Here is a 13,334-nt window from a genome sequence, read left to right as displayed (position 1 = left end):
GATAGCCAAAGGTTTTAGACTGTATGTGTGAGTCTGACTTCTATTTACTTTCATAGGCTAATTAGTCCACTGTATATTGTATATTTCATTATGTATTCCACATGCCTAGATGCTTGATGGCCCTACGGCAGTCTATCTTCATATGTTAACTTTAACACTGTATATTTCCTTATGTGAACTTTAATAATATATTTGATTCATTTCCTTACTTATTCCATCTGCCCACCTGATCATATGTAAAATGCTGTGCCTCCGTGTGGTAGGTCTGGTTTGTGCTATGTAATCTGCTATGTAATCTGCAAAATAAATAAATAAAATATAAACCTAATCATTTTTGAAAGAGTGTAGATGGCGCTGCCTCCCTTTTCCTCTGTGCTGCAACTGACTATTTAAGTGAAGTTATTTGTGAGCGGGGTCATCTAGTGGGATACTTTCTACTGAACAGCTGTAGCCGCGAGTCCGCATAAGTAGGTATATGATTCGGGACAGGCAAATCTTCGTCTACCTTCGAGTCAACCAGTCCTTGTCCCTCTCTGCATGCCACATTAGCAGTTGCCATGACACTTGCAGTCTGCTGAGCCACTGCTCTACCCCCACTACCCAACATGCTTTCTCTGTCTCTCTCGTCTACTGAACTGCAAAAAAAGGCGTAGGATCTCTTTAAATGGTTCATCAGCCACAGGGCTGGGCCTCATGGCTTTGGAGCAAATGTGTGTGTACCTCTGGAATCCTCTGTGCTCATGCAAGGAGAGAGAGCTTCACAACAGTTTTCAGGCTCACTTTGGGTATATGGGGTGCAATGCAACATTTATTTAGGGGCACCCTGCATTCTTCCATTTGCTGCCATGGCTCATAAAGAGTGATTGTGCAGAGTTTAAGAGGCAAGCTTTCTCATTTGAGCTCAGAAGTCTCTATGCTTATGACTATAAATGAATGATTGCTTTATGTATTTAGCCAATGTAAAGGCGTTTTCATTGCTAGACGGATTTAATGCATGTCTATTTTCTTATAGCACTATCGCTTTAGTAAACAAAAGGAGAAGACTCGGTGACAAGATGAAGGTGGACCTGGTACATTACTGGCAGGTGCTTTCAGCGGCTGGCTACGACCCTGCGGTGGCCTACCTGCACAGACTGCAGGATGTGGCGCGTTGCCAGGATGGCTTCGAAGGTTTGACAAAACACAGTGAAACCCTTAAAACAGTATCAGCATGCTTACAGTGCAGGGTTGGATTGGGATTCAAAATCGGCCCGGGCATGCTAAAAAAAGTGGTCCACATTTTTATATTGCCTTTTCTCAAAACACTGCTCCGGCGAAATTTTATTAAAAAAACGGGGAGGGAGCAAAAAAATGCACAGATTCGTTTACACTGGTGACTGAAAACAAGTGAGGCCACTTCTGCTCAGGCCCCCTGCCCTGCTAGGTTTGCATACATGAATGGGCCGGCCCTGTGAGAGAAAGAAAGTGACACCTCTGCCTGTTGCTAAACGTGAGGTAATGAGCGCCCATCTGCCTCCAGAAAGGCCACTCAGACACCCACTGGGCCGCTGGCTGTATCCGAACAACAGTGACGCCACCCAAATCTGCCTCCCAGACTGCTCAAAAAAGCAGCCCACACTTGGAACTCGGCACCAGCCCCTCGGCATTCCCCGAGTGCCCGCGTTACCAATCCGACGCTGATACTGTGATCATGAAAAATAGAAAATATACCGACGAACTGCACTAACAATATGAATTTACGTGACAAGGGATTATATTCGACAATTGAGTACTCCCATTTAGTCTTCTAATCCTAGTTTTCATTGGTAAAGGCAGCAAAAACAGATTCAGAGGTTTGGGTACTTCAAAAGAAATAACTTACCAATCTATTTCTTCAGAATAAGAGTTTCATACATAGGCATTTGTGATTTGTGCAGCCTCAAAGTTTCTTGGGTCAATCCAGTCTCATGGTGCATATTCTTCTGAGTTTTCTGTAACCTCTCCTTATCACCACTTCCTTGGGCCCTATTCTTCCAATCGATGGTTTGAGTGGTTCTCTGCACTGTGAATTTAATGCATGTTCAAAGAGACACTGAAGGAGTATCGAATGCGAGATGGTATCAAATGCTGCCGATAAATCCAAAAGGATCAGGACAGCATTAGGGCTCCTTTCCAGCATCTTTATTATATCAGAAACCTCCAGCAGGGCTGAGTCCGTAGAATGTCTGGGCATACAAACTGATTGCAGCGGGTGGAGAACCTTAGAATTTTCCCAGAAAGTAATCAATTCATCATTTGCCAGTTTTTCCAACATTTTAGTAAGAGTGTGAAGAAGCAAACAGGCCTAAAGTTGGCTAAAATCGAAGGATCACCCAAAGGTTTTTTCAAGAGAGGTTTAACCACTGGCATTTTCCAGGGTGCTGGAACTACTGCCAAAGAAACAGAGGTATTCAGTATGTGATTAGTGATTGGATTCACAAATTCTGTACCCTTTTGAAAAATAGCAGGCGGATATGGATCCCTCGGCGAGCCAGATTTGCAAGAAAGAATAGCATGTTCCGATTTCAAGCAGGAGATAGGCTGAAAAACGGCTAGAGAGAAATTTTTAATTCCTTGAGGGTAACTCAACTCTAGACTATTATCCACAAAGCTCACTTGAATTGCTGCAATTTTTTCTTTGAAAAAATTCGAAAGCATGTCACAGAGAGATTATAATAGAAGAATATCATTTGACAACACTTTAGATTGTAAAAATGACTTGGAGATTTTTGTTTAAAATGTTCTTAGAGTCATAGTTGCCGACCTCCACTTGAGAGGTATAAAAACAGTCTGTTTTTGGCTCCCTTATTGATTTTTGGTAAGTTTTTCAAGGCAATTTTAAATCTAATCAGGTTGTCACATTTGTAGGCCAAACGCCATTTTCATTCTAATTGCTTACAAAAAAGTTTTCTTTAGCTAACAAAGGCCTAAACCAAGGTGCAGAAGGGATGGAGCGACTACTGTTAGTGAGCACGGAGGGAGCTAGATCATCTACAGCATCCACTAACCTCTGATTATATAATTCTAGGTTATTGGGAAACTCTCCCATAAGTGGGGTTGGGGGCGCAGCTAAGCGGCTAGCCAATTTATGACCCGTAATCTTACCCCACTTGCAGTTGCGCAAAGAAGCAGAATCTGATTGTCGTTGGCAAGAAGCCAAGAATATGCCGTTATATTGAAAGAGACAAACCGTCTCCTGAACTTCTGGCACCCCCAAAAATATTTAAGGGAAATTGGTGCACATGAAGTCCAAAGTATGGCCAGCTGAATGAGCATGACCCACCACTAATTGAAAAACACCCAGAACCTCTAAATTGTTGTAAAAACTCTTAATATCTGGATTTCACAAGTCATCAAAATGCCAATTAAATCACTTAATATGGTTAAATTAGAATACTGCAATAAATAAGATGAGAGAGCATCTGCCAGAGAGCCCAGAAAACCAGAACCAGGGCCAGGCCCGCAAATGAGCAGGAATTACTTACTTTAAAACAAAATCCAAGACTTTCTGCTCCACTTAGATTCCCCACCTCAAACGAACGAAAATGTAAGGTGTCAGGAACAGTGGTGGCTGGTAGAGAATGGATGCGGGGGGCGAGGGAATGTGGGGGAGTTTAGGGAAAAAAAGATAAGAAAACTTACCTGGTGGTCGCCAGCCGCTGCCTCTCCTCCATCAGGGACCACACACCCTCACAGAATCCCCTGACCAATCACAAAGCTGCCTTACAGCAGTGTTGTTATTGGACTGAGCGATGTGGTTCGGCACTCAGAGAGGACATGGGAGACTGGGCATGTTCTCCACCTAGGCTGTACAATACAGCCTGTGGAGAAAATGCAAAGTGCGCATGACGGTTGGGCTGGTTGTCTCAGGCACTTACGGTGCTGCCCCCACGCCTCTTCCCTCGATGTCAGGGGAGCCCAGTATCACTCCGCCCTAACAACCTGGCTGTAGTGCAACTGCAATTCTCAAAATAAAATGATAATAACCTGTGATTATTTTTTTTTTCCTTTGCACTGCTTTAAAGCAGTGGGGCGACGCTCCTCCGTCTTAGTGAAGGAGCCGCCTCTGGTCACGAAAGATGATATCCAAACCGCTGCTGCGGCCCTCAGATCTATCACGTCTAAAAATGGAATAACCTGGAGGTGGCGCAGCAGTGATTTCAGGGTGAGATCAGGTCTTAAGTCAACACTCTGTAATAAACAGAAAATCAAGAGGATCAAACACTTCTTGAGAATGTTCGGTAAGAGAGCGTGCATTTTTAAGCCCACTAGAGAGGGACACTTTTCCAGAGGCCTTGGAAGTTGAAGCCATTCCATTTAAGCAACCCATTTGCCAGTTGAAAAACCTCTTACAACAAACACAGGATAAAGGGCCCTCAATTCGTAGCAAATCAACAGCATTGCCACAACGAGGCATCTTACCTAATAGTTCTCTGTCCTAGTCCACCACCGGAACGATATTTGGTTTAAAACCGACGGGGTACAGGCCTTGGCCATTTAACTGATGCAGACGGCACAGACAGGCTTGCCTTTGTCGCTCCACAAGCCGGCTCATATTCTCCGACTGCCCCTTCTACCACGCCTTCCACGTGCTATTAGACCATTAACTTAGCGGTGAAATGGTGGCTGAGGAGGAGGCCTACAAAAGAAGGGCACAAAACAGAACTCTGCCCACAAAGCCCATGGGACACGAGTACAATATAAACATGCCTTAAAAGGTTTTTAATCAGAACAGAAAAATAATATGGCCACAATACAAATAAAATGCCCCCAGTAAGAAACAATTCTGTGACCACAAGTGCCGCAATATGGGGACTGAACTTTGACTTCCAGGACTAAGGGTGGATAGTTAAACTCTTGAGGGCTGAAGACATTTCCCCAAAAGTTTATGCATCATTAATTTTATGGAGTAGTGGAGGAAGATGTGCAAGTCAGAAAAGGCAGATGAAGCATTGACTCTTGTGCCATTGTGGATGCCGGATAAAGGGCACTTGTATACGTACATGTTCCCCTTACGTCACTTGAAATTGGCCCACTGAGATACACAAGAAACATAGCGATCATAATAAGAAATCCAGTTCAACTTGTTGCCAGTGGTGGCTGCCCGCATTGTGAAGTGGTGGGGGCAGGGGAGGAGGGAAAATACAAAAAAAAAGCACGGAAGACAATTAAAAAATATAAATGGCACTTACGTGCAGCTTTGGCGGATGCAGCCTTGCTCCTTTCTTCCGATCCTCCCAGCCCGGATGTCCACAAACTGCTGCACACTGTGCTGTTTCCCAGATGCCAGGCCAGACACTCCTCTCATGCTGGAAATGCTATTCCCAGCATGTGCTGAGAATGCTATTCCCAGCATGAGTGAGGCCCTGGGATTGGTCTGAGCGGCCTGCTTTGCCGCTCAAACAGTGCCTGGAAGTCTGTACTGTTTCTCCAACCCAGCTGTGCAACAGCTCGGGCTGGAGAAACCTAAGTGTGCATGTCTGTTTGGCTGGTGTAATACGGCCGGCCAAACTCACATGCACACTTACAAGTGCACCTACCACTCCTCCCTAGTCCCTGGCCCCACTCCGCTGTTGACTCAGGTCGGCTGTCAGACAGAGAAAAATAAAATTATAATAAAATTGTTTTATTATCGTTTAATTTTTCTTCTGCTGGCTTTTAGGAGGAGGACAACGTTCCTCCGCCATTACAGAGGAGCCGCCGCTGCATGTTGCACAGAATTGTCTCTTATCAAAACATCTCTGCATTTTTTATTGCAGAAAATGGATGTGATTTACTTGCATCCAATGAACTTGATATGTGCAGATTAAGATGTTGTGCAGCAGAAATATTGAAAGATGTCAGCAAAACAAGCGGAGCCGAAGAATTGTTTCTGTCAGCTGAAGCTCGCCTCTCCAAGGTAAATGAGTTTACATAAGAGCCTCGGCTATCTCTGATTCTGATAAAGTATAGGGATCATTCACAAAGTATCCCTGTTGGCATTTATTTTGTGATTTTATTTTAATGTGAATTGATTTTAAATGCTCAACAATGGAGGCATTTCTATGTGGAAATATTAATGGTGTAGTTTGAGAAGCGAGTTGTTTGTGTGCAATGTGCAAACCTGCTAGGCTGTATTCACAAATGTTACCCTACTCTTCATTGGTGTGTTGCACTCTGCTACTACTGCAACCCTTTGCACGTGAGGGAGCGGCATGTCCCTTGAGTGAGGGGTTTGCCTAAGGGTAGAGTCTGCTTGGGGGGATGCAGGGTTGATGTCGTCCCGTGACTCCCGTGTCCGTGTGTCCCAATCTCCACCCATGTCCTTGTCTACCCTCGTATCTGCACTTACCTTTGTGTCTTCCACTGCCCCCTATCTGCCACAGAGGTGTGTGCACCCAGCCCACGATTAGACATATGATCCAACTGACTTCCTGCTGCTGAGTAGTCTGAGGGCTGCACATACAGCGGGTCATTATGCCACATTCAGTCTCACTCTTTAAAACCAGAGATGGTAAATAACTTGTTAGCCAAATAATCTGCAGTGTATGAAATCAATCATTTTGGTCTCTAGGTCACAGACCTCTACATAATGACTATGGTGCCAACGCTGCTCATCCTAAGCGAGTTGTTACTCCTGGACATGTATTCACAGACACACCTGCCAGCCGGCTTAGAGCAAGCACTATGTGCACCGGAGTGACATAGTGGCCTCTCTAGCGCCTAGACCCTGCTCTCCCCATCCACCCCTTCTATGTTTTATAAATATGATGTCAGCTAAGGTTCTTTGTCGTGGCTGATGGTCCTGTGCTTTGTAAACTTCCGAGTAGGCCTCATTTTGTCGCAGCTGGAGGGTCAGCGACCAGAGCTCTGCATTACAAAGATTGTAGGCATCAGAACTGTGCCATACAGTAGAACACATGCACCTCCGGCTTCCCAGTGTGTTCATTTCAGTTTGACATTGTCCCCACCTTGTCTGCGGTTAAGTGCTAAGCACCAAGGGAGGAACACGGACATTCTAGTACATTAACGCGTTGGGTCGTGCAGCAGAAGGCATATATGTAATGTTGTAACTGTAGCACTAGGCACTGCTGTGTTTATAATATTCCTGATTTTGGTTAAAACGTTATGCTTTATATGTTCCTGTGCATTCTTTTCTTATTCAGAAATTTGCAATTATCCTAATAGTGCAGGGCCATTTATTCCAAAGGCCAGCCACACCCGCTATTAAAAACATCTCATATAAACAGATATTCTTTATTGCACTTACTCGCATGAGCCTGAAAGCACCAGTAACTTATATCATTAATACCTCTCTCTGTGATACTGCTTGTTACAATTTTTAAAGATGTATCCCCTGAGTCCTTCCTACTTGTAATCAAACCTGTTGGCTGCGGCTGTACAAGGTTCCAAGTTTGAGAACATTTTACAAGTATCTATTACTTGTTCTGACCTAGCCTAACTGCGAATATTAATTTCACCTGTTTTTTCTTTTATCCACAAAAATGCATCCTTTCTATTTATCAGTCTACATGAAGTTCGCTTTACATGAATATTTTATTATTCCAGTGCTAGACAGTGTCATAGTAAGACTGGACTCTCCAATCCATCCCTTAACTTGTGTCCTGATTTTAGACCTCCAGAGTACATGCAATGTTTTTTGCAAGCCATAGCGAATCACATCTCTTCCTTAGTTATTGATCATGCTAAAATTCGAATGCCAGGAGACTTTATCTATTGGGCAAACAACGATCTGGGTGGCCAACATTCTGCGGACTTCACAGCATTATTGAGTCTAAATCTAACACAGCACGTGCGCTCACCAACCCTCATGAAAGGCCATATTTTGGACCAGGTATGGTCCTCTAAGCTATCAGTCTCAAACACGGAGATTCTCCCTTGTGTTTGGTTGGACCACTACTTAATCAAATTTGTACTTTCAGCTGTGGCTCTTCCTAAACCTTGCCTTGGTGCTATTCGACTCTCCAGACACTGGGCTCGTATCAATATGGAAAACTCTTGCTGTGCTCTGGCAACAGACACTGACCTCTCTAATGTTGATAGATTTGAAGGAGAGATTGCTAGGTGGATAACACAGGCCAGTGATATTCACGCCCGCTTTGTAAAACTAAACCACCTCGGAGCCATAATGCATCCAGCTGGTGTTCTGATGACTTAAAAGCATGTAACTTAAAATTGCACCAAGCTGAACGAACGTGGCAAAAAAACTATTCCCCGAATGACAAGGAGGCATTTATGCTCCAACTAAAACATTATAAAAGGCTTACTATGCAGGCTAAAGCTGCTTTTTTCTCATGAAGGGTTATAAATTCCACAAATAAGTCTACGGCAATCTTTAGAATTGTGAATGAACTATCTAATCCAGATAGAGAGTCTTTGTCTAGCTTTTAATTCTTTTATTGTGGATAAGATGTTGACCATTAAAGCAAGCATTCCTTTGAGACAGCCTTAATGGGGGTAACAGCGGAAGACTATAATCTCATGATATTGTCTGAACTGCCTGCTATCAGTAAGGATAGTTTCTTGGGATTATTAAATAGAGTGAAATCAGGATCACCTGATAACCCTTGTCCTCCGCAGGTGCTAAGGACTGTGTTCACCCATTTTCCTGAATTAGCCTTAGCTTTTTAGGTCGAGCCTAGTGCAGCGCACATGCGCTGCCTTGCGAGGCATCTTGTATCTACCCAGTGTGTGTCTTACTCCTCCCACGCATTGGATTGGCTTTTGCGTGTGTCTTTTTGGAATCAAAGCCTGCAACTAGCTGAAGGTGGATGCATGTCCCACCTCTTCTGAATGGTTCACTCCCATTCCGTTTTGCTGCGGGAGCGAGCATCGGCGTCCAGTGTGGCAGCTACAGTAACTCCTTGTCTCCCTGTGCCCGCCCCACCACTCCTCTTTGTGTCCCTGTGCCATCTTTGCTCGCCTGCACCACTGCCCCCTGTCTCCCTGTGCCCACCCCACCACTACTTTTTGTGGCCCTGTGCCGTTTTGCTCAACAAGTCTTACCGTGACCCCATCTTTCACAATGTTATCACATCAGATCTTCATTGAAACTGTATCCTCCTCTCTCTCAGGATTCTTGAACTGCTTGTTTAACACTGGAGAGGCGGGCATGTAGAGCTTCCATCATGTTCTGCTTTGGGGGCCGATCCCGTTTGAGCATAGCGGCCGTGACTAGCTTTACTTTTAGCTCCTCAGTGATGCATTTAATTCTCAACCCCTCCCCAATTACTTCCCCTCACGGTCTCCCAAACTATTTCTTCCTCAGCCCTGCCCCATTTCGACTGGAGTTTAATTTAATTTTGAATTTGAAAAAATTGTCTCAAGGATGGGTTAAATGCCAGGCTTGAGTTGTGAGTGGCAAGGCCAGGTACACTGCTGGCTCACGTGGCACGGCTTGAGTGATTTCAGGGTGGTGTGGGCAGCGCTACAGAGGAAAGGGAGCTCTGCGGACAGCAAAACAAGCCTCCGTACTTTGAGCTGAGAGCGTGCCATAATTTATTCTCAGATCTAAGTGTGTTTATCAAAAATGTAGGTGCATCTTCTTATTGCCCTGCAGTGGGTGCAGAACTCCATTTCCATTCTCTTTGTAAACATCATGGAGTGCTGGACTGAAGCAGCCCATATGAATGCAGTTCAGGGTGCCGCAGTCTCCTCCATTGCACCCCTGTCCTGACTGTGGGTTCCCCTCTTACTCTTGAACTACTGTGTAAAGCACTGCATTGCATGATACCCTTATACTCTCTACCACTGCTTGCCTGTGGCTCTGTTAGTGCTACTTATCTATTACATTCTCCGCATATTAGTTAAATTGCTATACAGCCTCTGTTTACAGGCAAGTCCTGCTATACTCGGCGTGCAAGCCCAGCAGGTCTCCCTTCCCCCACCGCTCCCTATGCAAATATTAAACAAACAGCAGGGAGGGGGGCGTTTCGAGGGTGAACTAATTTATTTAAGGTCTGGGGTCATCTTTTAAATGTCATGTTTCTCAAACATGCAGCGGCCATCTCCGTTGGGGACTTTTCATTTCTCTGATACAAATAAGTTGTTTCTGTTTCTAGAAGAGGTATCCACGTCTTGTTTTTTTTATGTTGGCCTGGGGCAGCTGCTACAGGATGGAACAGAGAAGGTAAACAACGTTTTCAAGGTTTGCAGGGAGGCTCGTTGTTTTGCCTGAGCCCTTCTTCTCTAATTGTTACCTTCTTTCCTCTGCTGTCCATTCAGTGCTCTTCCTTAACTCTCACTGTCTTCCCTCAGCCCTTCATCCCTGAGTTCTAGTCCTTTCACAGACTGTAGTTTCACTTTTGGCTAAAACATTAGCAAAGCCAATAGATCTGCCTAACCACTTATAAGGTCCCAAAGGCGAGACCTGTTGTCTATGCCAGTGCTTGATTAAATCAGTCTTGGAGCTGTGGAATGGTTCTCATTGCCTTCAAGGAAGCAACAGTAGCACCTTTTTTGAAGAAGGTCGGGGACGATCCTTTTGTAATAAAAAAAATATCGCCCTATATCACTCCTTCTGTACTTGGCAAAAGTACTTGAGGCACATGCAGCAGGATGTATCTGCTCTTTTATAGAAGACACCAACTTACTCAATTATCATCAAGCCGGTTTCCGGCCAGCTCATTCCACAGAGTCGGTTATCTTATCAGTAGTAAATGATTTGCGGAAGGTTGCTGATAAAGTGACTACCCAGGCTCTGGTACTGCTAGGTCTTTCAGTGTCCTTTGACACAGTCAACCACATAATTCTGGTGGACCATGTCAGGGCTGCAGGCTTACAAGGTACAGCTCAGAAGTGGGTTATCTCGTTCCTCACGGATCGTGCACAGTCAGTCAAGCTCCCTTCCTTTTGCTCTCCAAATGTCAAGTTAGCCTGTGGAATTCCTCAAGGCTTGGCCCTTTCTCCCTATGGGCCAGATTGACAGAACTAACTTAAGGCAAAATCCTAAACTTACTACCATTTTGGTATTCACAGAAGGCACTTACTCATTTTGGTATTCAGAGAAAGCACTTACTCATTGATGAGTAAGTGCCTTCTGTGAATACCAAAATGAGTAAATGGTAGTAAGTTTAGGATTTTGTCTTAAGCTAGTTCTGTGAATCGGGCCCTATCTGTTTAATTTATCCATCCTCCTTTTAGTGTGTGCTTTGAATGAAACGCATATCAAAGTGTATAATTATGCCGATGACGTAAAACTGATCTTAACTATTGAGGATTCACCGCAATCGAAATATTGCTTCCAGAACACACTGGTGGTCAACCAGGATTGAATGAATAATAACCAACTTAAATTGAATTCAAATAAGACTGACATCGTTATCATTGGTAAACAACCCAAACTGTGGAATGCTGCTTTCTGGCCTGTCCCAAAAATTCAGACAAAAGTCTTGGAGTTGTGATCGACTTCAAATTGACAATGAAACCCTAGGTAGGGGCTATAGTCTCTGCCTGTTATTTCCAACTCTGGAAAATGAGAACATTGGTAAACGTCTTTCTTTTGAAGCTTTAAAACAAGTCATCATTTCATTGGTCATCTCTAGAGTTGACTATCCTAATTCACTCTACTTGGGCCTTCCTAAAGGCCTAGTTGGCAGACTTCAATTCATTAAAAATCAGGCTGCAAGGCTTTTGTATCAATTACCTCGCAGGTGTCACATTAAGCCCCTGCTGCGGGTGTTGCACTGCCTACTAATTGAGCAACGATCAATCTTCAAGGCCTTCTGATTGTTTTTAAATCCTTACAGTGTTGCGACCCATCCTTTATTTTAACGCACTTCCACACATATGTACCTGGTTGGAATCTAAGATCTTCCCATTTGAATGTTCTGTCTATTCCTTCCTTTAAGAAGAAGACGTTGGGTGGCTTCAGTTTTTCAGCACTTGCTCCTCGCATCTGGAATACTCTACCTTCTGATATCAGGTCTGCTTCTTTTTTTCCAAATTTAGGAAAATCTTGAAGACTTAGCTCAGAGCATAAGTGAGATATTGCTTCTGTAGCTCTAGTGCCAAGAGACCTTATGGTGGAAGTGCGCTCTATAATTACTCAAAACAAGAATTTGTCAAGCCAGTTATTCTGTGCTTTGGGATCTATTGGCTTTCCCAGTGCCTTTTGGTGATGCTGTGTAGCATGGTCAAAAGAATAAAATAAACACAAAAAACGTGAGATGACATGGCTGCAGCAGGATGGGGTGGGCTAGACACCTGCATTCAGGTCTGCATATTCGCGGTATCAAGGTTCCTTCACTTTGGGCCCTGTTATCTCAGCAGCAAAATACCTGCTGCTGACTACAACGTACTTTTCGGATATACTGAACATTACACTGGAGACGAATTTTCTCTTTCAGAGTCCCAAAATTGATCTTATTATGACTACTCTACCTTTTATACTTTATGAAGTCAGGAATTACTGACCTCCTTTACTGCACCATTTCTGAGGTCTAAACACAGGACCGTTTTAAGACAATAGCCCTGAGGAAGTTGTAGGGTATTCCCCCCCAAACGACGAAATGTGTTGGCTAAGGCTAAAAGAAGAGGATTAAATAAAACACTACACTTGAAGACAACAAATTTACCTTTTGTGTTTTGTATACTCTGACTGTACTTGTACCATACTGTTATTGACTTGAATAGCGTGTGCTTCAGACTTCTAAATTGGGCTAGAAACTCACACGGGAGGGTGCTGAAAAACACATGTACTTTCATTGAGTGCATAAGCAAAAAGAAAAAAGCAGTTCACTAAAAGTGAACTGTGGAAGCCAAGCAGACAGATGCTAAAGAGGCTACTATGTTCCAGAGGAAGGACAAACACAAGATAGACAAGCTGGGAAGAATATCTTAGAAAGCGTGGAGCAGAAGTGTCAAGGCGGCCGGAGCTGCTGGCCTTCAAACTTGGGGACCTAGGATCGAATGATAGCCCTGGCATTTGGCTCAAGATCATTTGATTTTGGGCAATCACTTAATCTCCCTGCGTCAAAAATATGTGAAATGTAATTGTGTAATTCTCACTCCATGCCTCCCAATGGTACAGGATGGTATAGCACTCTGTCTCACTCTAGGTGGACTTGTGCTATGTTAATTCGATATGTAGGTACAGCAGATTCAGAGCTGCCTACTTAAATGCATCCCAGGAGCTTCCTAGATTCCTCATACAAACATTAAAAAATCTAGCTCACCGCTACAGAGAATACAAAACCAAAAGACCGACTTGCAGTAGGCAGTCTCTAGGCCAGGATTCCACCCCTGCTACACACAACGAATTTCACAACTGAGAAACATCAGAGAGTTAAGATAACACCATAGGACGTATTGATTTG

At 43.9% G+C, this 13,334-nt stretch overlaps 1 protein-coding gene across 1 annotated transcript in view; it reads left to right on the top strand.

Moving 5' to 3' along the window:
• The window catches only part of LOC146855455 (putative tetratricopeptide repeat protein 41), a 380,695-nt gene that overhangs the window by 217,377 nt on the left and 149,984 nt on the right, over nucleotides 1-13,334 (top strand). Inside the window, exons 8-9 of the mRNA XM_085651143.1 lie at nucleotides 1,013-1,170; nucleotides 5,778-5,917. Of these exons, the coding sequence (XP_085507269.1) occupies nucleotides 1,013-1,170; nucleotides 5,778-5,917 (298 nt within the window). The remainder of the gene's footprint in view (nucleotides 1-1,012; nucleotides 1,171-5,777; nucleotides 5,918-13,334) is intronic.

This window comes from Triturus cristatus, chromosome 4_1 (genome assembly GCF_964204655.1).
Source record: "Triturus cristatus chromosome 4_1, aTriCri1.1, whole genome shotgun sequence".
Lineage (NCBI taxonomy): Eukaryota > Metazoa > Chordata > Amphibia > Caudata > Salamandridae > Triturus > Triturus cristatus.
This window is presented reverse-complemented; position numbering and strand designations above follow the sequence as displayed.